At 36.0% G+C, this 24,231-nt stretch overlaps 1 protein-coding gene and 1 long non-coding RNA gene across 4 annotated transcripts in view; one reads left to right on the plus strand and one right to left on the minus strand.

Annotated features, from left to right (window-relative positions):
• The window catches only part of TENT4A (terminal nucleotidyltransferase 4A), a 34,466-nt gene that overhangs the window by 7,933 nt on the left and 2,302 nt on the right, over positions 1–24,231 (minus strand). For both annotated transcript variants that reach the window (XM_032219486.1, XM_032219485.1), the window contains exons 2-8: positions 10,926–11,049; positions 10,765–10,811; positions 9,175–9,295; positions 6,450–6,557; positions 4,652–4,780; positions 3,301–3,514; positions 756–882 (exon numbers count right to left, since the gene is read on the minus strand). In XM_032219486.1, coding sequence (XP_032075377.1) covers positions 756–882; positions 3,301–3,514; positions 4,652–4,780; positions 6,450–6,557; positions 9,175–9,295; positions 10,765–10,811; positions 10,926–11,049 — 870 coding nt within the window. The remainder of the gene's footprint in view (positions 1–755; positions 883–3,300; positions 3,515–4,651; positions 4,781–6,449; positions 6,558–9,174; positions 9,296–10,764; positions 10,812–10,925; positions 11,050–24,231) is intronic.
• On the plus strand, positions 14,742–21,210 carry LOC116510094. 2 transcript variants are annotated; one of them, XR_004255613.1, is made up of 3 exons: positions 14,742–14,933; positions 16,468–16,548; positions 20,959–21,210. It is a non-coding gene; the product is annotated as an uncharacterized LOC116510094 (long non-coding RNA). The 2 variants fall into 2 exon arrangements; XR_004255612.1 differs by lacking the exon at positions 14,742–14,933 and having other exon boundaries at positions 15,278–16,548; positions 20,959–21,016.

Consider the following 24,231-nt stretch of genomic DNA (forward strand, 5'->3'; position numbering starts at 1 on the left):
TTCATTTATGGATACAAGAGAAATCTTGTTCAAGTTCTAAAGGATTTTTGCTTTGAAACACAAATGAGCAACAAACTACCTCTACAACTTTTTTTTTGAAGGGCATCAAAGAATATTTTTTAAAAATAAGGGAAGATTTACAAGATTGTCTTGTTTGACCAGGTTTAAAAGAAGAACATAGTTAATATATGTTTTCTCTTATTGGAATTTTTCTGATGAATGTATTAATACAGCATTATGATTTTGTTTTCTTTACATAAGAGGTGAACTATGAGGGAGAAGACAGATTATGTTTTATTTAGAGTTATGTTTTATTTAGAGACAGTGACAGCTATTAAAATTGTTTTACTTCATGAACTGAAGGAGAAAGTTACTTTTTTCTTTCTCTTTCTTTTTATTGTTTTTCAAACCTCTCCCTTTTTTGCTGTTTGTATCAACTTTTATTCTTTACACATATAATTCTTAATAAAATTATTTGGAAAAAATGAATATATTCTTCTTTGCAACATTCAAAGTTCAACCTCTGACCATACTTACAAATTCTGGAAGTGGAATGTGGAGTTTAAGTTCTCATGCATTTCCACTTTAATTTTATATTTTGAAGCTTAAATGTATATTTCTCTCTGGACCTCTGCTGGCCTGCCCACTTTTTAAACTGTAGCACCTGGCATGCCTTTCAAAGCCCACATGCAGTCCTGGCTTTTAGAAGGGTATATACCTTAATCTATACAATGAACATATTCTCAAATAGTTACCTTTCTGAATCTCTATTAGGATATGATTTTGCAAGTGGTGATACTGCATGGCTTAGAACGATGTAGGCATAGTCAAAAACTTGCTTTACTTGCATGGCACCATAACAACTTCTTCCGACATCATTGCCTGTAACAGTCAAATTTAAAAAAATCACACTCATTATCCAGTTGACTCCAAGTTACTTTCACCGTGTAATGCTTACAATGCTTAAAACTCTTGGAATTGGCAAGATATCTCAAGGAGAGATGCATTCTCTATAGACTTGCATATGTACAAATTGGTACCCAATTAATCTATTGTTTGTCAAACAGAACTGATACTTGTTTAAAATAACAGTATGCTGCATCCTAGTTTTCTATCTACCATTCTTAAAATTTAAAGAACTCCAACCATGTCACTTTTATTCTGCACTGGGTTTGGAAGGTCAATATTAAGCAGTTTATATTTATACAGTACCAGCTATTTTTACTGATATATATTGATGTCATGCAGATATAAATCTGGCTACTTGTTTATTCAGTGTTTACCAACTAGGAAGTCTTCCCATACCAAGAAAGCTATCTTCAAGACTTCAATCCACAATCTCGTATTATGACAACAGCTAATTCTTTGTTATTAGATCTTTTACATTTTACTCATTATTTGGCCCATGGATAGGAAAGTAGTTGCTGTAATAACAAAAATGTGATTGTATAGCTTATCGGGTAAGTTTGTGAAATTACACAATAAACAATCCAAACTTAAACCAATATCACTCAGGCAGAAAATAGCATCCAGGCATGTTCAAGTCCTACTAGCCTGCCTTATTTGATACATTAAAAAACAGATGACAGATACAGATACATTAAAAAAGCAGTTTAGGGCTAGAGAATCTGGTATCTCCAAGTCTTACTATTTTCAACTTCCACAATACTCTGCTATAGCAAGACTAATTGGGTGTACGAGTTGTCTACAATATGTGGAGGGGAAAAAAACAGGTTGCATAATCATATTAACTAAATTAGTATTCCTAGTTCACCTCAGTATTGGAAATACACTAAACATAACAATTATAAAAATTCTCTAAAATTATGTAATTATCCTAGGCAAATCTAAAATTATTTGTTCTACATAGATCTATCCAAACTTTAACAGGATGAAAGCTTTTGTTTTCTGTGTACAATTCTAAGGAATCATTTAAATACTCCTTTGTATCAATGTAATGTGAGCTACAAGCTTGCATATTATGCTCCTTTTCTTATTGGAGTGAATAATTTAGCCCACAGTAGAAATACCAAATCTTAACTCCATTCTTACATTAACCCAGCGGTGAAATTCATTTTTTTTACTACTGGTTCTGCGGGCATGGCTTGGTGGGCATGGCAGGGGATGGACATTGCAAAATCTCCATTCCCACCCAACTCTGGGGCCAGCCAGAGGTGGTAATTGCTGGTTCTCCGAACTACTGAAACTTTCCATTACCGGTTCTCCAGAACCTGTCAGAACCTGCTGAATTTCACCCCTGCATTAACCCCCTTATTCTTGGGATATGTTTTCTAGCTTCCAGCATTTTGGACATTCAATACAGTGGGCTGAATACAGGAAGTCTTTAACATAAAGGAGCCTGCCCATTATGGTAATAAATTATAAAGTAGATCATCTTGGGATGAATTTGATTTTATGATCTTTTTTTGTAGCAGTTAAGTGGATGTGGCAGTTGTTAAATGAACCCATTGTTCGTTATGGGACTTTTTTGCCCCAAACTGGAATTAAATGCTGTTTTTTGGTTAAAAATGTCATAAATGACAATCATGTGACCTTGGGATGTTGCAAACAGCTGTAATACAAGTCAGTTGCCAAGAACCTGAGATGTTTGACTGTAGCGGGAGAGGCCAGCCATCAGAATTGAGGAACCAGGTCACAAGTACCATTTGGGGGTCAGTTGTAACTTTGAACAGTTGCTAAGCAACTGTTGGTAAATTGAGGACTACCTTTATATCACTGGTTGACAAACCAAAAGAAAATACAATTATTATCTTCATCATACCGTTTCCCACTCCAGACTAAATACATGGAAAACATGAGATTTGTAATCCCAGAAAAGAGTGTGTCATGTTTTGGCATTATGGATACTGACTAGTACAACACAAAACATTCAAATATACCACTGCTAATTTAACGATCAAGTTTGGTTCCAATGACCAAGTTGTTAAACTAAATGGCTGCTAAGTGAATACATGGCTAAAAGTTACTGTAAAATCACTGGCTGCTGCAATATAATTCAGATAAAAGGCCTATCCTATGTCAGCATGACTCTCAATCTGTGATGCCTTGTTCTCAGACATACAATATTTAATTGTATATGCACACTGGAAAAACTGAGTCCAGTAAATATTCCACAGCTTTGTTCTTGTGAATGATAATGCCTTCAGCCTCTCTCCCCCCACAAAAACTATGCTATATATGTAATAAATAAATATTTCATACCAAGATCTAAGAGTATGCTTTTAAACATTTCTCTCAAAGTTTCTGGGTTAAAATTGACAGTGACATATATCATCTTACCAGGCAGTAGGGGATCTTCAATGCATAACATGGATGGTCGATATCCATTAGTCATAGTTTTCATGATTTCTTCTTTGGCAATATAGGCACCCCCATTTTTTATTCTAATGCCAGTTTTTAAGTAATTAAAATTCCTTCCATAGAGTTCAAAAAATTCTATTAGAAGCATTCCTAGATTTTCATCAAATCTTCGAGCATCAATTCTTGGGTGCAACTATTAAAAATAAAAACCACAGGATTTTATTTTATTTCATAGCAAGTTATATTTAAACAGCGAAGGACTGACCCGCGGTGCCTCTGCCAGCAAAAATGAAGTTCGGGAGGACTCCTCGAGCTCCATTTTCACTGGCAGAGGTTGCAGGAGATTGTAGCAGCCGAAAATGGAGCTCAAGGAGCCTGTTTTCTCAGGCAGAGTGCTCAGGCCACCATAGGCGCCCCCCAACATGAGTGATGTCATGCTGGCCATGTCCAGCCTGGACATGCCCACCCCAACCCTCCAAGGTCAAACACAATCCTGATGCAGCCCTCAATAAAATCAAGTTTGACACCCCTGGGATAGATAGTATGCTATGTCTGGTATTATCAAAGATCTGAAACCTCTAGTCCATTACAGATTTTTCACAATTTATATAAATACTAGAATTGATGAAAGCAAAAAGGAGTATTACCATTATAACACCAAAATAGGTACAATATTTACCCAACAAGAAAGTAATTATCTAAAAATTATGGATATAACCCATTATATTCATTATAACAGAAAATACTACCGAAAAGAAGGAATTAGTATGAAATACAAATGGCTCCAGAAGAAGTAGTAATCTCATCAATACATTCTAGACCAATAAGGCTCAATCCTGGTGCCCACCTAAAGAATTGTATTCCATCCATTAAGACTTGTTACATAATGTATTTACTTTATATATTTTGATGGGTTTTCATATATGTAATATTTTATGTGTTTTCATTAAACTACCCTACCATGATACTATTGCCAGAGCTGCTAAGTGTTTATGACAGCAATTTTTAAGTCATCTTGTATGGGAGATGGGCAGCATAAAAATGTAATAAATAAATCTGAAACTCTCAGACAAACCAAATAGAGTTTTGGGGCCCTAAAAACTGTCCATTTGTGCTGCAAATGAAAGGCAGAATTATTTCCAAACTTCTTAAAATACAGTGGATTCCCTAAAGAACATACCACAATCCACCATCAAATAATTATAGATAGCCCAATTTAATGAATTAGGTTCATTTACCTGTACAAAACATATCATTTATATAATAATAATATAACAAGCATTTAAGTGAAAAATTAGGCAATTTCTGATACTTATGAAAAAGGACATACCTGTAAGAAGCTAATTGCCATTAAAATTAAGCTGTAGGAGCTAATTCCACCAGTAAAAACCTCATTCAAATCCCTCTGAAGAAGGAATTGCTTTAATACTAAAATCAAGTAAGGCAGCAATGAGTATTTCTGCAAATGAAAAAAAACAGTTTTAAAATGAAACATTTTTGCTTATGAATGAATACAAAGCCTCTCACACCAAAATAATATCCCATATACAACAGGTAGGAAAATGAAGTAGCAAATGTTTATTATCTACATGTTTATTCCTTATAAAAATAGGCAACAGTTTCACTCATTAAAATTTAATAAATAATAGGAAAAAGACAAGGTAATTGCTACAAACATGACACGTAAACTATATGGTACATAAAAAAATGAATAAGCACAAGATAATAATCAAAGGAACCCTGTTCTTAACATGCTCTTAATCTTTACCAGATTACTTTACTAATTACTTAATGGCAAACAAACACTCATGCATGTACACTCTGTGTAGACACAGAAAATTTAATTCTGCAATACTAGCATTGCAATATCCCAGTCACATGATCACCATTCACCTGCTATACAACTGGTTTGCGACAAGCAGAGGCAATAAAGGCAGAATTTGTTTAACAACTATGGTGATTTATTTAATGATCGAAGGGGAAGTAAATCTGTAAATCCTTCACAGTTACATGATTTTCCATTTAAGAGACTCTAATGCTTAACAACAGAGTTCCCAGTTCCAGGTTATGATCACTAGGCAAAGAGTACTTGTATTCACTTCAAATAGCAAGGGCAAAAAAATTGAGTTACAACATCTAATAAATATATTGACAACACAGGAACTTGCATGCAGACCTAGATTCTTTGATAAGCAAAATATCCTGTTAAGTGTAAAACACATCTTTCCATTTATATCACTAGTCTCTAATCTATCACTAGGCTTGCTCACTAAGAGACCAAGACTAAAGTCACAAGAATTTGTCTGGATTCTAGAAGATTATAAATAAGAAGAAAGTTTTGTCTGAAGCTCAGTTTAATTCTGGTGACCTCCTTTCAACAATTACCAATCTACCACCCTAGAAAATATCTGAATTTGCTTTCCAATTTGGTTTGTTTCTCATGAATAAGGGACCAGAGCATGAGCATCCAGTGGATCAACAAGAAGCACAAGCTCTTGTAGGCACAATTTCAGAGATTTTTTACAAACAATCCAAAGAGAATTTTACCATGAATTCTGTTACTTTTCTCTTTATGTTGACACTTTACCAAAGATGTATGGATCTTTAGTAGAAAAAGTCTACTTTTTGGAGGACTGATTATGTGTATTAGTTTGGCAGCTTGGAATTGGAGGCAATGGGCCTGATAGAAAGCAAAACATGCACAATACTTATCATAGAATTTTTCAAGGTTCTATATATATTTTGGTGCTACAGATTTAGGTTTTAAAATGTGGATCCTAAGACTTCAGCCAAAGGAAATTTTAAAATACCCATGTCTAAATGAAAAGACTAAAATGTTTGATTGAACTGCTCCATTTTATATCTGATCTAAACATTTTTCTTTTAAATATATAGCTAAAAATTCTTGAAAGATTATGAGCAGATGTGGGGAAGTATTTCAGAGAGTTTTTGAATATATTTTCTAAGAAGACCAAGAAGTATATAATCCATCAATATCTGCTGTCTGATATTCCAGATGACATTTAACATAAACCCACCATCCGTTAACTTTGCTTTTTTTTTCAAATTTCAGTTCTAAAGCCAGTAGATCTATCAAGATATATCATTTTTTGTCCTGCTTACTTTACCTTCATGTAGTCTTTGATAAGACGAGCTGCCTTCACACCAGTTTCTACATTAAAACTAATATCAACTTTCACCTCTGTAGCCTGGTCTGTAAGTTTAATTATTGGTACCTGCAAAAGTAGTAAAAACAACCATTCATATGACATTTGCAGTGAGTGATGAGCATTTCAAATCATTCAAAATATCCAGTTCTAGACAGCACATTTAACGTTTGTTAGCACACAGCTAATATAAATCTATTTCAACCTTTTAAATCAGTACTTAAGTATAAGATGGGCATTTGGGGAATGATTGTTCGTTTTATGTTTTATAATGCTATAAAACTCTTTTTATAAAACGTCATTTATTGTTGTTGCTTTTTATTATTAAGTTTATGTATTATACATTTTGTATCATGAATGAATTGTTATTTTGCATGCTGTGTTTCAGCTACCATAAGTCTGGAAGATGTTGATGGTATGCAAATTCAATAAATACTCAATGTGTTAGTATTCCTTCATTTTCTCATATTTGTGTTGGAGATGTCAAGAGATCTTCTTGCCAACTTACGGTAAATGTCTAATATGGCAGATCCCACTATACTGTACAACCTCCATTACTTAACCACATTTCTTCAATATGGAAGAGCCATTGGTGCTTTAAAAGAGCAAAAGTCATAGACTCTTTTGTGCAATATTTAAAATAATTAATTTCTATTTTGCAATGCAGATTACATCATGAAACTCATCTTGACAGAGGTTATGAGGTCATTATTACAAAGCATTAAAAGTTCTTAATATTTAAACTATATCAGTTATTTACTATATGGCCAAGAAGCAGTTATGTTTCTGCTACTATCTACACCACTTTCTAGAAAAACCCCTTCCACAATCATTTACTTGAACTATTCTCTAATATGCTTGGGCATACCTTCAGAGTGTTAGAAAACATTTTATTTCAATTTAGTTCTAATATACTAATCAAATCTAATTTTACAGAGCATGTGATTCAATTGCAGTTTTATTTGCACAGATTTCTAGTCCCTTTCTGAACCCAAAATGTTATTGTTTTTTTAAAAGCCAAAGAATTTAGAACTGAATAATTTTAAAAAACAGTCCCTTTGTGCACAATCCTATTGTTATTCATTTCCTGATAGAACAATCTAATTCAGCATCCTATTGCCACCGACTATGTAATAGGTAAGAAGATGAGGAAGAACTGGTCTTCTGTGGCAGCCAGGGTTCGTGCTCTCTTGGATTATTTTCTTCCAGTAAATGCAAAGTGCATTCAGCTGTTTATTCTTTAACTTTGATGCAAATGTTAGATTATTAACTCTCCACTGAATTGATTACTAACCCATCTTGAATACTATGTTCTGAATTAGAAAGTTGGGATATAGTTGGATAAGTTGCAAAATATATTTTGATTCTAATACAGGGAGAGAAAGAGGAGAGAAATACACTGAGGATTTATCACATTCCCATACTGAAATTCCCATTTTTCTTTAACATTTTTTGGGTCTTTGTCTCCAGTGTACTAACAGGAGCAGAGAACCACCTGCTTACAACAGCATATCTAAAAGGTTTCTTAAAATAAAACCAGAGATTTGGTATCTTAGGCATGGAATGTTCACGGATCTATTCACATCAATGGCAAACATTTCCAAGTGCATTTAAGTTTAGGTTGTTAAACTCTATCTCATTTACAGCAATGTGCTAGTCTAAAAACAGCATGTGTATCTGTTTACTTAGAATTCAAATGGCATACTGAGGCTCTGAACATTACTAATAATATTGGAAATGTAAAGCAAAGGGGAAATGTCACTTTACTTGAGAAGAAAATGACACAGCAATAAAGGAAGAATTGAAGCATATAATATTTTAAAAGAGAAGCAGATACAAACTAGATATTTTAATAAAGTTTCTACCCACGCAAAAGAAGTTATGACTCACAAGCTAAAGACAGCTTAGTTTAACATATGCCAAGATAAATTTTCAAATGTCAGGACCAGCAAAGCTGGTCACATCATCTTTCAGTGATGTTACTAGGACTTTAATTCAGGATTAGTGTGAAATATATTTCAAACTGAAGATTTATCAGAACATATACATGATTGTTCAGTAAGTATTAAGAATCTCATAATGCAATCTTTATTGATTTAAATAAAATTATTAGATTGATTTAAGTAATCAATATATTAACAAAAATAGAACTTTCTAGGCATTTTTTGTCATGCAAGATGTTGAAATGGTTTGAAAACAAATAATATGAGTTAATTTAGAGCTAATGCCAACAAATAAGAAAGGCAGGAAAACTGACAGGAATTGGAAAGAACATTTTCACATGATACTTGTTACTAACTTGCAGTTGGGGAAACTCACAAAAACATGATATAAATAAGCAAGCAATGAACCCAAAGTACAGGTAGTCCTAAACATACAATCATAAGGGAGCTTGCCTATTGCTATCATAAGTTGTGGCAGTCATTAAGCAAGATGCACTCATGATTGTCTGACTTAATGACAATTCCTGCTCCCCCTGTTTCAGTTGTTAATCAAAACATGCAGGTTATTAAGCAGAACATGGGATGCCTCAGGGGATGGAGGAGGCCTTGGGACTCCTGGCGCAGTCTCATACTATAGCACTTGGTCATAAATTGAGGGCTACCTGTAAAATATAAACATCTCCGACAATGTAACTTTCCCTCAATAAGGAAATGTTCAGGATAACTTGTTTTCAATTACTTACTGTAGCTTTGTCAAGTACTTTAATCGAATGTGGCTCAGCCACATTGTGTTTCCTTAGGGCTTGTTCTAGCTGCTGGAGAGGTGGGCTGTCCCATTTTCCAAAAACCACTAAATCAATATCACTGCAGATATAAAAACATAGCTAAAGTTATTAGAAACTTAGATATTATACAACAATTATTTGAAGAATAGGCAAATAACACAATTTGAAAGAGAGTTTGAAACATACATACAAAATAAATATATCTCTGAATTGTCAAAGCATACATGTTTTTTGTAAAGCTTCCAAACTGCTTCAAAACTGTTTTAACTATATCTGCAGGCTGATCAACAATTCAAATGCTTTAACAATTGGAAGATAGATCTTTATTCACATGCATGTTACAAAATACTTCTAATTGTTTGTACAGTCCATATACACTACCGTGTCAATTTAATAATATTTAATGTAATGATATTTAAATAGGAACTCTAGGGAAATATTTAATTTCCTTAGAGTCGGGAACAACTAACACGTATGTGTGAGGGGAACCTTTACCTTTACTTTAATGATAATATGTTAGTTATTCATTCCAAATTAAAATTTTAATAGTGTAATATATACAGCAGCATTTCTCTAGTCCCAAGACATATTGGACTACAATTTCATCATTTCCCAGTTAATTGGGTTATCAAAAATCCTACTCCAATATGTTTGGAAGGCACAAAGCTAGGGAAGGATAATAAAAAAGTTAAAATGCTACAAAGCCTCAGCCTAAAAAAACCTTGCATGACAACTAATACTGGTATTTCTGGGATTTTAAAACTTCAAGTTGATTGTTCATAGTTTTTTTTTATCCTGAAAGTTGTAGTAGGATAATATTAATGTTCTATATGTTCACACGATTGTACAAAAGATGATAAATTAGAAATATTAGCATCGCTAGAGATACAGTACTCTAATGATGTTGATGTAATTATTTTTCAGGTCTGCAGCTAAACCTGAAGAATCAATATGCAGTTAAAATTAAATAGCAATAGGAATAGCAATAGCAGTTAGACTTATATACCGCTTCATAGGGCTTTCAGCCCTCTCTAAGCGGTTTACAGAGTCAGCATATCGCCCCCAACAACAATCTGGGTCCTCATTTCACCCACCTCGGAAGGATGGAAGGCTGAGTCAACCTTGAGCCGGTGAGATTAGAACTGCTGAACTGCAGATAACAGTCAGCTGAAGTGGCCTGCAGTGCTGCACCCTAACCACTGTGCCACCTCGGCTGCACCCTAACCACTGTGCCACCTCGGCTCCTAAGCCGACATCAAATAAGATGTCTTTTCAATTATGTCAATTTTAAAGAGACTAAAATACAATTTATGTACCTTACTGCATAGAAACCTACGTTAATGAAAATGAAATCATTGTGTTATTCCTTCTCTTCCTGTTTTTTTTGTTTTTACTGTGCTCAATATCCCTCTTTTTCCTGTACTGATTTCTTGATAACCAGTGAGGCTGGAGTGGTAATGTAAGTCTTTATATGGTGCCATGTAAATTTTTTGTTACTATTACATAATATTAGAGCCAACAGTACAAGTGAAAAATTTCCGGACTCACCTTGTTGGCAGATAAAGTCCTGTACTAAAACTTCCAAATATCTGAACCTGGAAAAGAAAAACATCGATATTGAATTTAATTGCTTAAAATTTCTAAAATTAAAATATGTGTGTGGCCAAAGTTAAAATGGTGTACAGAGGATCAACTTGAGGTAAGCTTACATCAGCTGTAGGCCAAAGTTCTTTGATGACAGTTTCTATTCTTTTCACAACTTCTCGTCTCATAACTGCTTCTTCAGGACATGGGGACATAAAGTCATAAAAGTCAATTATTTCTTCATGGAGCCTATGGGAAGAATTAAAAAAAATCAGTGGAACAGAAAGAGAACCAAATGAATTAATCTACTGGTGACTGGGGGATGCTGATCTGGATTTGCAAGTAGAATATTTCAATTTCAGTTGCATTCTAGGATTCCATCTCCAAATATATGTTTTTCTAGAAGTTGAACAATAAAAAGTTTATAAAGAATCAGATCTGATTTTGTAGTAGACATGTTAAATCAAAATCAAGCCTAAGGTTTCCATACTTTGCCTCACACAAGCCATACTTCTCTTCATTCACCTCTAGCATATTTGAGATCACTTCACATATGTATGCAGATGACAGAAAATTATCTGTCCATGTTAATCATCCATCAATCTCTATCATCATAGTTATTATTATTATTATTATTATTAAATAATTATTTAGATTTATATCCCATCTTTTTCTTCAGGAGCATAACGCAGTGAACATACTGTCTCTCCTATTGTTTTCATTACAATAACCATATGTGATATAGGCTGAAAGAGAATGACTAGTATAAAGTCACCCAGTAAACTCCTACAGTCAAGGACAGAATAGCATCTGTGTCTAGCTAATGTTATACAGTAAAGAGAATACTTTCATTTTCCTTATATTTCTTGATAAACACACACATAAATTAAGCTATATAAAAAGTAAATTTATGCATGGGACCTGCAAAATGTTAAAAGTGTACAAGAGTAGCTAGACTTATTAGAAAGTACATTTCTGATCACAAGAAAATGGACCCAACACACCCAAAATTAATTCTATCTCATACAACTAGGAGATGGAGACTTCTTTCTGTTCCATGGAAGAAATCCCATGAATTTCTTCAGTTAAATGTACTGACTTCAAATGAGTAGTTTAATTCTTCCTTTATCATGAAAAGCAACAAGGATGATTAGGGGGTGGAGGCTAAAAATTATGAAGAACACTTGCAGGAATTCAGTATGTCTAGTGAAAAGAAGGACTACGGGAGACATGATAGTAGTGTTCCAATATCTGAGGGGCTACCACAAAGCACTATAAGGCAAGACAAGAAACAATGGATGGAGGAAAGCAATTTAGAACTAAGGAGAAATTTCCTAATGGTGAGAACAATTAACCAGTGGAATGCCTTGCCTTCAGAAGTTGGGAGTGCCTCATCATTGAAGGCTTTTAAGAAGAGACTGGACAGCCACTTGTCTAAAATGGTATAGGGTCTCCTGCTTGAGCAGGGGGTTGGACTCAGTTACGTGCAGTCAGGGGAGGCAGGGCCTCACCACTGTCATCATGAAAAGAAAAAAATAATGTAAAAGGAAAAAGGCTGAGCTAGTTGCTGCCAGAGTCATCATGGATGACTCTGCTTGGTGCTTAACTGTTTGAAAAAGCCTCTAAAAAGCGCCCTCTACAGGAGGAGGCAGGAGAACAACGTGCCTCATCTAGTCTGATTTTAGGCATTTTATGATCACTTAAGTAGAGTTAAGCAAGGGTTAAAAGCTGAAAAATTCTTGACGTAGCTGGCTGTGGAATTCTGGAAGTTGAAGTCTACAAGTCTAAAAAAATTTGTGTCAGTGCCTCACCAGCCATAAACCTCACCGCACGTCACTGGTTGGACTAGAAGACCTCTAAGAACCCTTCCAACTCTGTATTTCTATGTTCTACCTATTCTACTTGTAAATGATAAAATACATGGGAACAACATAAAACAATGAGCATAATACGTTCACTCATATATTGCTGCTTGGATAATCTCCTAATCTATTTCCCCTCCTAAATATCTGCATCTTTCAGTGAACAGTAAGGTACTTCACAGTAAGTTTAACTATTGTCCTTGTTCATCAAAAATTGAAGAAACAGAAAAATGGATATATTTAATACAATAGTATTTTCAAGGTGAAATACATAATTGCTCTTTGGGAAGCTGTAGCACAGGAAGGGAGCAGTGCCTTGTTAGCTGTAAAGACCAGTACAGGATATTTTCTCACCTACTCTGTTAATTGTGGAAAGTTTAATTACTACTGATATCCTGTTTGCAAGAGAGATGTCAGTCTTTCATGTCCCCAAAGTACATTGCTTGTCAGATCCTCAGAGCCTAAGCTCATCCCCCTTGAACCAAAAAGCTGGAAAGCATAATCTCTTGTGTTCAATGAAATAAGAAAATTCATTTGAGGTATGAAGCAGGGATAAAGACCAGAAAACTTGTCCTCATGGAACCTCCCACCAGCTGAAAGCATTCCATCTCTTACCACTCCAAGGATACTAAAGAACAGATTTAACAAAGTTGGTGGGATTTTGTCTAATGGGTTTGAGGGGAATATTAAGAACTTGAGTACTGTACTAATGATGAGTACAGTGTAGTACATGGTAGATCACCAAGGATGACTGAGGATGAGACACATTCATGCCTAAGCAATTCACATGAAGGTTGTCTGAGGAAGGTGCTATTTGTTGGTACCAGACAACTAGATCTAAAGCATCTGCAGCCTGATTGTTGCTAGCCTTTCCTTCAACTCTCTCCTTAGAAATTCAGGGATCTCTATTATCAGTACCAAAGATTTGACTTTTGCATCATCATTCAAACATGTACCAAACCATCTAAAAGAATATGGCCTTTCGTTGGTTTCCATTGTTGAACGTGAAGGTTTCGGGCTTGCTTTGTTAATTTTCAGCATAGCTGTTGTTACTTTTGAGTCTCACTGCAACATAGGATGTCTGAACATTTCAGGAATTACTCCTGTTTACTGCTGTTTAAAAGGGAAAAAAACCATGATCTCCTGATCTAGAAAGATTTGACTAGAATTTCCTAGTCCCCAAACAGCTTAATTTGAATGGCACTTTGAGAAGTGCTGCATAAGGCATGAGTTGTCCTGTCAACCATGGTACCACTAGGGCATTGATTCCCTCAGATCTGTTGTCTTGGAATTGAGAAAAGAAGCATTTCACATGCCTATTGTGTACTGTCATGAACACGTCAATATATCTCCATATTCTTGGGAAATTCTTCAGATATCAGACACATTTTCCTCCGCTCTAGTTTGTTGATGATCATTGTTGACTCATAATGGGATCATTATCCACTATGAGTCTTGGCCTACCTTGGAAGTTTGCCGTCCTCCCAATCACTTAAGATTGGCATATTTGGTCATCTGGTTCCTGATCAGTTCCAAGTGGCATTCCTACTGCCAAATTGTCTGGGACTATTCTAGCCTACCAATGCAGCGATTGGATTACCTTGCTTGGCAATGTTATATGCAACTGAGTTCAGCTGGTAATCTGATTCTGAAATGAGAGAGGGAATCACTACAGTGATCTTGCTCTGTAACCTTGCCAGCTTCAGATGTGCGAACATTCTGCATGCTAGCCTTTCTTTCCTGGCTTCAAAAAGCATTCAACATATAAAGATGGTCCTCTGTGTTCTTAAATGCTACATAAGAACTGCCACTGCTTTAAGGAATATATTGGGCGGGAGGGCGGTTGTGCCAGCTTGAAAATGAGCACCTGTAATCTTCAAACTTACAACCATTCATTTAATGACCACTCAAATTTACAACAGCACTGAAAAAAGTGACTTACGATCATTCTCACACTTATGATTGTCACAGCATTCCCAGTCATGTGATCAAACCTTCGGCACCAGCATATATTTATGATAGCTACAGCATGGATTTGATTTAAATCAAGTCAATTTAAATCATAATTTTAAAGAGCAACTGTCATCTCTGTCCTGCAGCAGCTCCTCCTCTAACCCACTGTTGACTCACCGACAGTCTCATTCACATAATGGGATGGCTGGTGATGCGGCAGTGACACAACAAGGTGAGGGGTGTGGCAGGCAGCAGGTGAGTGACTGCCCGCTAACAGGCATTGCTGGCTGGATCTGAAATGAAAGGTGTTCTCTAAATGTAAGGACTCATTCTTTTAGGTAGTTGGAATCTTTAATTGCAAACAAAATGAAGGTTTCGGATTTAGCTTGCAGAGCTTGGATTCATTGAATGAGTTTACCAAAAATGTAAATATTGCAGAATATACAGCCTCATGCTATATAACTAAGCTCCATTTCATGCTGAATAAACTAAATTACTAACGTATCTTAGATAGAAAACTATCTTTAAATAGATTTTTCTCCAAAAACATTTCATTAAAATAAATTTGATAAAAATCCAAATAAAAAATCTGATTTAAATGAAAAAGTCAGATTTTTTAATTATTTTTAAACAATCATCAATTTTTATCCACCCTGGTCAGAGTGATATGATTGTCATTTGACACCTTCCCAGATGGGGAAAGTCTGACAAGCAAAAGTCAATGGTAGAAGCCAGATTTGCTTAACAATTGCACGGTTCACTCAACAAATGCATACATTTGTTTAATAACCATGGCAAAAAAGGCTGTAAAATTAGGAGTGACTCACTTAACTGCTTTGCTTCACAATAGAAATTCTGGACTCAATTGGGGTCATAAGTTGAGAAGTATCTGTATTCTGAACTGAATGAAACAGAGCGCTCTTGTATGAAACCTATGAAACCACTAGTGGGTGATTCTGATTGAGACTTTTATATAACAAACCTACTGAACTAGGAAGTAGGATTGCCTCCACTTTTGATTTCAGTACTTTCATCCTTAAGTTTCAATGCCTAATAATATTATTCTAAGACCCAAAGTTAAGGATAATCTTTCCAATATCTATTGTTCTTCGCATTGTGTGGGGGGAAAAAACATGATGAAGACATCTGAGATATGCAATTTGTTATGAGATGTTCTTGGAGACTTTTATTTTTCACACTTAACTGTCCATCTTTCTCAGATCCCTCACCTTTAGCTTTGATATGTGTGATATTCATTTGTATGAACTCTACTGCATATTCTGCCTGGGTACCAGCACTCATCTGGTCTAACAGCAGGCCAGAATTTCTGCAGTTAAGTGATCCCTTAGGAGTAATAATATCATCTTGAAGAGTATTTTCCTTGGTCTTTGCCATTTTTAGCAACAGTGCTTTGTTGAGACTGGAAGCTGAAATATGTATTTCCTTTTCTGCTTCCTATCCAAAAGAAGGTAGAAGCTTTGATCTTGATAATTTGAAAACATGATTCAGGACTTCTATTTGCTTTCCTCCTTAGAGCTATAGATAACATTTCTTCCTATGTGACTGCTTCTTTGAGTAGCTTCTTCCCTATGTTTAACTTTCAATTTACTAGTGATTTAAATCAGATTTAAATCGTGATTTAAATCAACTTGATTTAAATCAAATCCACCCTGTAATGTTTACTATGTGAGTGTGGATTTTGCTCCCTGTTCATAGGTCAAAATCCATACTTATTTGCACTGCTGATGATGACTAATATTTGTACACAAGCAGACAACCAGGTTCAAAGCATCCCTGGACTACATATGTTCTCTTGCTTTCCTTATTCATTTATTGATGTACTTTTTACCAGGCTTCCATGTGGCCCACTTTTTGCCCCGCAAAGTGTTGCAAGAGGACTGGATTGGACTGGATTACAATAATGTGGACCCAAGTAAGTGCCTGATATGGATAGAAAACAAGCAACATCCTATGTTAATACTACAGTTTAATGCCAGATTTTACATACTTCAGGTCCATTTAATCTATAATCAACAGTCTACAATTGACAGCCATTTCTATTTATTATCCTGGAAATTTACCTCTGCTGTTAAGTCTTGTTTTATCATGTTATTTATGTGATTGTATTTTTATTGTTAGTTGAATAATAAAAATATAGTAGTATAAATAGCTTTTCTGCCTGGAAAAGCAATTTACTATTAAACAATGGGTATAAATTTAGAAATAAAACGTTTAGTGGAGTATGAAGAATAAGTAATAAATGTTTGCCAGTAATATCTAGTAGAAGAGATAAGAAAATGGTTATAGTAAAAAACTGTGGAAAGAATTTTTTTTACCTTTCTTGCCACAGTTGTTAAGTGAATCACTGCAGTTGTTAAGTTAGTAATAGGGCGGTTAAATAAACCTGGCTTCTCCACTGACTTTACTTGTCAAGAAGTTTCAAAACGTGATCACATGACCCCGGGACACTGCAATCATAATAAATATGAATCAACTACCAAATGTCTGAATTTTGACTACATGACCATAGGGATATTGCAACAGTTTTATGAAAAACTATCATAAGTCACTTTTTTCAGTGCAATTGTAACTTCCAATAGTATCTAAAGGAACGGTTGCAAGTCGAGGACTACTTGTACTGGCATAATTAAGCTTCTCTTATATCTGTTTACCCATGTATGTATCTCTATATCAAGCAGAGGGCTTCCACCATGAAAGAGGAAGATAGTAGCCCTGCTTTTCTAGGCAGATTTCCTTAATGATTTTGAGAAGTCCATCTTCAGCAACCAAGAAAATTCTCAGAGTTCTAATCAACTTCTTCCAAAGTTACTATTCCTCATACCCAGTTTTTATGCATATAAAAAAGCCAGAATATGAAAAGCAAACAAATACTTTGATAGAAGTTGGCATTAAGTTTTATTTATTATTTGTAAAATCTATTGGCTGCCCATCTTATCACAATCTTGCAGGCACTACTGGCCTTTCCTCAACTAAATATCTAAGTAGGATACACCAAGAATATGGTTTGGAAAGGTAGCACTATGTTAAACTAACAATATATTTTACCTGTAAATTGGTCTGTTAATACTCAACAGTAGCTTGCATTGGAAATCAATAAGAATCTAGGCAATGGATAAAATATGAGACAGCTACTTCAGAAAATTAAATATAAACTGGGGATGTCACATTCAGATTTGGATTATATGTCCAAAGAAGAATCACAGAACGTTGCAATTTCCTTTGTACATTTACTTTCAAGTGCATCAATTTGCATGAGCATGAGGAATATGATTGGTGCTACCAATACATTTATTTACCAGAGTTACAAATGAAGTCACATATACTTGCAAAAATCTTATGACACTCCTACACTGTGCATAAGAAATCATACATGCACTCAAGCACATATTTAATTTAAACTTTATTACTTAAACTCATCACATTTGTTTACCATAGCAACTGATTTATCATCTTCTTAGGATGATGTTTTAGGGGATAATGGCTCTGTATATTCAGAAAATTCTTAGTAAAGTATTGTCTAGGTTCAAAACAAATTACAGTCCTGAATTAGTTTTAACTGGCTTGATAGGTAACTGTTGAACTCTCAATAGTTTGCAGTGTTGTTTAATATGAGAGTATTTTATTGCTTCAAGTTTATATTAAATTGTTTTTAACACTGGCAGGGCAAGACACTAGAATATAAACTGACAGCAAACCCCATTCCTTATTAGTACTGATGATGTTACTTAGTTTGGGTAATGAAACATCTGCTAGAAAACAAGCAAGCTCAGAGAACACCAAGGATTCTTCAATTGTTTTTAAGAAACACTGTTTACTGTGTATTGTTAATGTACCATTCTCTTGGCTGTTTCAGGAGAGAGGATGATATAAAGTTGACATAAACTTGAGAGATGTACTTGATACAGGTGCTTTGATTATGGAATTCTTTTCCTATCCTAGTTATATTAATGCATATAGATTATTCAGTCAACTAAAGATTTAATTATCAATGCTTTTGGCTGTACTTAAGACATTGTCTCTTTTAATAGACTTTGATTGCTATTGTGGTTGTTTTTAGAATTGTAACTTTTTGAAACATTGTTTAGTTTTAACATTTTAATATTGTACAGGGCAGTGATGGCTAACCTTTTTTGGATGGTCTGCCAAAAGCGAGGGGAGCGCAGGGGGGGGGACGTATGTGGGCATGCCACACCCATAATGCTATGTGCGCGAACCCCCCCCCCCTGCTTTTGGTATGCTTTTTTCACCCTCCCCAGGCTCCAGAGGCTTTCTAGGAGCCTGGGGAGGGAGAAAACAGCCTCTCTTGCCCCCCGGGGGCTTCAGTAGCTTCCCTGAAGGCTCCGGAGGGTGAAAATCCGGCCCTACGTGCAAACCAGAAGTTCAGCAATGGACTTCCGGTTTGTCTGTAGGCAAAAAACAGCCCTACGGACAAACCAGAAGTCCATTCCTGAACTTCCAGTTTGCCCGGCGCTCCAGAGGCTGCAAGGAAGCCTCTGGAGGGTGAAAAACAGCCTCAAAAGAAGGCTGAAGTCAGCTGGCCAGCACGCACATGCACGCTGGAGCTGACAGAGCAATGTCTCACGTGCCCTAACAAATGGCTCCGCATGCCACCTGTGATACGTGTGCCATAGATTCACCATCACAGGTATAGGGTGTTGGTTCTGTCTTACTGTAATAGCAATCTTTGCTTTCTTTTAATGTTTTTTTACAAATATATAATGAATAATTTCATAGTAGAGTATTAAAACTGAATATACAGGCTATGATCTTTTTAAAAAAGACATCAACAACTAAAAGGCCACACACAACCAGGCACCGTATAAATACCACACACAGAATAGCCCATCTGCTACAGAGAAGTTCCCTGAGGATGGGCTCCAGCATAAGCTCAGAAGATTAAACCTCTAGTCCTGATAACCAACCAAGATTGGCTCCTGCAACATTTTCCTAGGACATGTATATTTGCCTTCATTTGAAATGAATAACTTTGAAAGTGTCAGATAATACCTAACAATTAAAAATTAATGTGACCCATCATAACAGTGATGCCAAGAAGGAAAGAGCTATTTATAAACATTGCAAGCACAATTATGCTAACAATGCCAGAAGAATCAAGAAATACTTGATAACAAAAAGAAACAGTGCTGAAACTATATAATAAAAGCGATATACAAAAAGTTAATAATTCCAGAAAGTTAAATGAGCAATAAGGTTAATATTTTCTCAGGTGGTCTTCTACTATGTTATTATATTTGTTGTCTGTTATCTGGCTTGCTTATTTCTTCAAGCTAGTTTTCCAATATTATTGCATGTTAATTTTATAGCTATATTACAACATATTCTTTTAAAAATTAAAATATTTAATACCATTAAATACAAGAAGCCCACAAAATGTTCTACAAAAGCATCTTCTTCCTTGCATGTGGTAGAAGAGATACCAAATATACCAAATAGATATCTAACAACAGTAGATTCTGGTAAAATAAAGAGCATTCAATTCAACTGAAACAAAAAGGGGAAGAGATAAGCATATGAAAACATCACCATTCTTATTTTATATTTCAAATGTGCTTGTTGTAGAAGTCACAAGCACTCTCAGTCTGGTCACTGGTGGACTCCTTCTCCATTGTGACAAAACTTTTTGGGGGGAAAAGAATGGATGTTACTTGAAACAAAAAAATAATATAAGTGACTTTACGGATAACCACAGTAGAACTGATAGCATTTTTGTTACTTTAGAATAAGAGAACTAAATTCTGTTAAAATGGATGACTTGAAATCATGGCAAATTGTTTTAAGCATATTAAAATTAATTCAAGAGAAATATGCTGTTGCATTGAAATTAAGAAGTATAAGAAAGTAATTTATTATGATTTTGCTCAAAACATTATTGAATGCAATATCCTTATCAAATGTTATATTACACGTAATTGTTCCTTAACAATTATAGTTATGATGGCACTGAATGAGCAGACTTATATCTGGTCCTTGAAGTTGTGGCTAGTGCAGCTTCCCCAAAGTCACATGACCACAATTTTGTTGCTTGGCAACTGCCTCACAATTGTGATGGTCCCAATGTCCCACAGTCATATGACTGCCATCTATGACTTTCACTGCCAGCTTCTAGCAAGCAATATCAATGGGGAAGCCATTAGGAGGTTAAAAATGGACTTGTAAATTCACGCTTAATTATAATGCAGAATATGCTTAACAAAAACGGAAAAGTCATGTGATGTTACACTTTACAACCAAATTGCTTAGCAACTGAGTTGCTGGTTCCAATTACCATTGTTAACTAAGGACTCTGTACTCTTCTTTCTAGGGCTGATCTAAACTATTTATTAAATGTGCATGCCTGCCATCTCTCAACAACTCTGGACAGCTCAGAAGAAAAAGTCATCAAAAACAAGAAAAATAGAGCAAGAAACAAAATAAAAGATGGCAAGGAGGATAAAATAAACATACAGAATGAAAAAGAATCAAACCAACAGTCCAAGGGGAATCCGGTCATCCTTGTCAAAAGCCTGTGAAACATCAGCAGGTTGGTGTTGGACTAAAATAGTCTACACATAAAGTAAGTCTCCTGTTTGAGTGCCTCTTGGCTCCATTTTCTCCCATTTTTATTTAAAATTTATACAAACCTATGAGGGAAGTTATCCATTAGCATGGGAGTGCAGTCTCATCATTATGTTGATACTCAATTGTGTAACACTGCTCTTAGCTGACCAAGTATTTGTCAAGGTTTTGGCCCAATGCCTGGATGTCAGAGACGACTGAATGGAGAACAGGCTTCAGCTCAACTGTAGTAAAAGACCAAGTGGTTGGAGCCCCTAATTCTAATGGAGATATTTCCTTATTGGGGGAATCCTAAGTGGGGATTTATACCTCCCCACTTAAAATTGCATATAATTTGGGAGCTCTTTTAGCTCCCAAAAGCTCGTTTAGTTTTTGCTGGAGTGGATGACATCTGTGGCCCAGAGAGCTTTCATACAATGTTTGTGTTTTGTGTACCAATTGTACATTTCTGATTTGGCAAATTCTGTTTATGGTCAGTCATGCTTTATTGCTGCCAAATTAGTGCAATTCATTGAACATGGCACTACCCTTATAAACTATCCAGAAGCTACAATTATTCCACAATAAAGCTGCACAGGTACTTGTGTACACACCTCAGTACATCCTCTTACTGTATTTTTCAGACTATGAGATGCTCCGGATTGTAAAACGCACCTAGCTTTTGGGGAGGACAAGAAAAAAAATCTGCCTCTGCCTCCCAGCAATTTGCCTCCCTGCAGCAAACAGCAGTCAGCTTCAGCACAGCCTGATTTAGCACGAGCAGCTGATTGGTGGTTGGATCTGCCTCCCGGAATACCGCCTATCAGCTGTTCCAGGTTGCGGGGATGGCTGCCACCCATCACCCTTTCTGCCCATCACCACCTCTGCACGCCACATTTTTGGCCTCTGGGCACTCCATTTTCAGCCTCCAAGTGCCCCATTTTTGGTCCATTCCAGGTAGCGGGAATAGGCGGCAATCCCTGCTGCTTGGAATTGGCTGAAAATGAGGTACATGGAGGTGGAAAACAGGAAACACAGAGGCTGAAAACGGGACATGCGGAGGTGGAAAACAGGACACGTGGAGGCTGAAAATAGAGCACATAGAGGCAGCGATAGATGGCGGTGATCCTTGCAGCCTGGAACAGCTGATAGGTGGCCTTCCAGGAGGCAGATCCAACTGCCAATCAGCTTCTTGTGCTAAATCAGGCTGTGCTGAAGGCCAAAGGGGGGGGGGGGGCTTTGGCAACATATACGGTATAAGATGCTCAGACATTTCCACCCATTTTTGACTGTGTCTTATACACCGAAAAATACGGTAACTACTTCATGCTCTATCTCCCATTAGGCTCCTGAGTCCAATGAAAGTTACTGGTAATCACACATAAAGCCCTATGTAACAAGGGGACTAGGTTACTGCAGGACCACCTTTCTCAGATCACCTTCTATTGTCCCACATGTTCACAGGAAAGGCTCACTTCAGATTCCTTCATTGAAACAATGACATCTGATAGCACATAAGAGGTATGCCTTTTCCAGTACAGCACCTATCCTCCTCCTTCTTCCAGCATATATTTAGTCCCAATGTTGTTGGCTTTGAGAAAGATATTAAAAAATTGCTTTCCTTGCATATTGGGGACAGGATAATAGAAGATCCCACTTACAGCTGGAATTTTAATTGGGTCTCAATTTTTTTTCTTTCCCGAATTAAAACATTTTAAATTGATGTATGTCACACAGAATCTAAGCTGTGCTATCATATGAAATTATTAAATAACCAATAAATATGAATTTTTGTCGTTACACTTACAGACTTAGCATGTTATTTATTTTTAATTTTTAATAATAGCAATAGTAATAGATGCCCTTCAATGCAATCTGAAATCATCTGGATCACCACTTTAATACGATCGGCATTGACAAAACACCATCAGTTAATTGCAAAGAGAGCTTTATCTGGAATAGCTTACATCTTGAATAATAGTTTTTGCACCATCAAACAATAACAGGTTCTTGGGAAAAACTCAAATGTCAAATCTAGTCTAATTATCTGGTTGACAGTGTGACCAATTATAATAACTTAAAACTTTTATGTCACCCAAAGTATAGTAAAAGTTTGCTTTGGATCACATTCCTGTGAAGCAGTGGTGGGTTCCTGCCAGTTCTACCCTCTTCTATAGAAAAGGTTCCACAAATCTACCGTGCTGTTTAGAACCGATTCCAGCTCCCTCCCCCACCTGTCTGCACCATGCTTGCCCCGCCCACCACTCACTGATTGGCTGGCTCACCAATCGCCCCGCCTGCCTCTAAGAGTCCTATCTAAACCTTAAAGTCTTAAAGCTGTCAACTTTGAAAATCCCTGGGGTTTTTTTTCTAAAGGGTTAGGGGTGCAAGGGTTGTGTAACTTGACAGCTTTAAGACTTGCACACTTCAATGCCAGAGTTCCTGAGCCAACATGACTGGAGGAGGAATTCTGGGAGTTGAAGTCCATAAGTCTTAAAGCTGTCAAGTTTGAACACCCTTGGGGGTATTTTTTCTAAAGGGTTAGGGGAGCAAGGGTCTTGTAACTTGACAGCTTTAAGACTTGCATGCTTCAAATGCCAGAATTTCTGAGCAACATTTTGGTTGCTAAGCAAGAACGTTGTTAAGTGAGTTTCACCACATTTTACAAGTTGGCCACGCCCACCCAGTCACATGACTGCCAAGCCACTCCCACAAAGCAGGCCACACCTACAGAAGAGGTTCTAAAAAAATTTGAAACCCACCACTGCTGTGAAGGTATTGTATATTTTACTTTTCACCCATACTGAACTTTCTAATACAAATTAGAATTTTCAAAAGCCTATTTGGCTAGTTAGGTATTCAAAGTGTCTCAGGAATTATACTTAAAATATATTTACACTTTTAAGTACATTTAAAACTACATGTAAAACATGTATTCCTATGTTTCAAAAAAAGCAAGGTATAACACCTCATTTTTTTTACTTCAAAAGCAACCACTAACTAACTATTTCAGGCATCATATTAAGTACAGGTAGTCAAC

The sequence above is a fragment of the Thamnophis elegans genome, chromosome 6 (assembly GCF_009769535.1).
Source record: "Thamnophis elegans isolate rThaEle1 chromosome 6, rThaEle1.pri, whole genome shotgun sequence".
NCBI classification, from domain to species: Eukaryota; Metazoa; Chordata; class Lepidosauria; order Squamata; family Colubridae; genus Thamnophis; species Thamnophis elegans.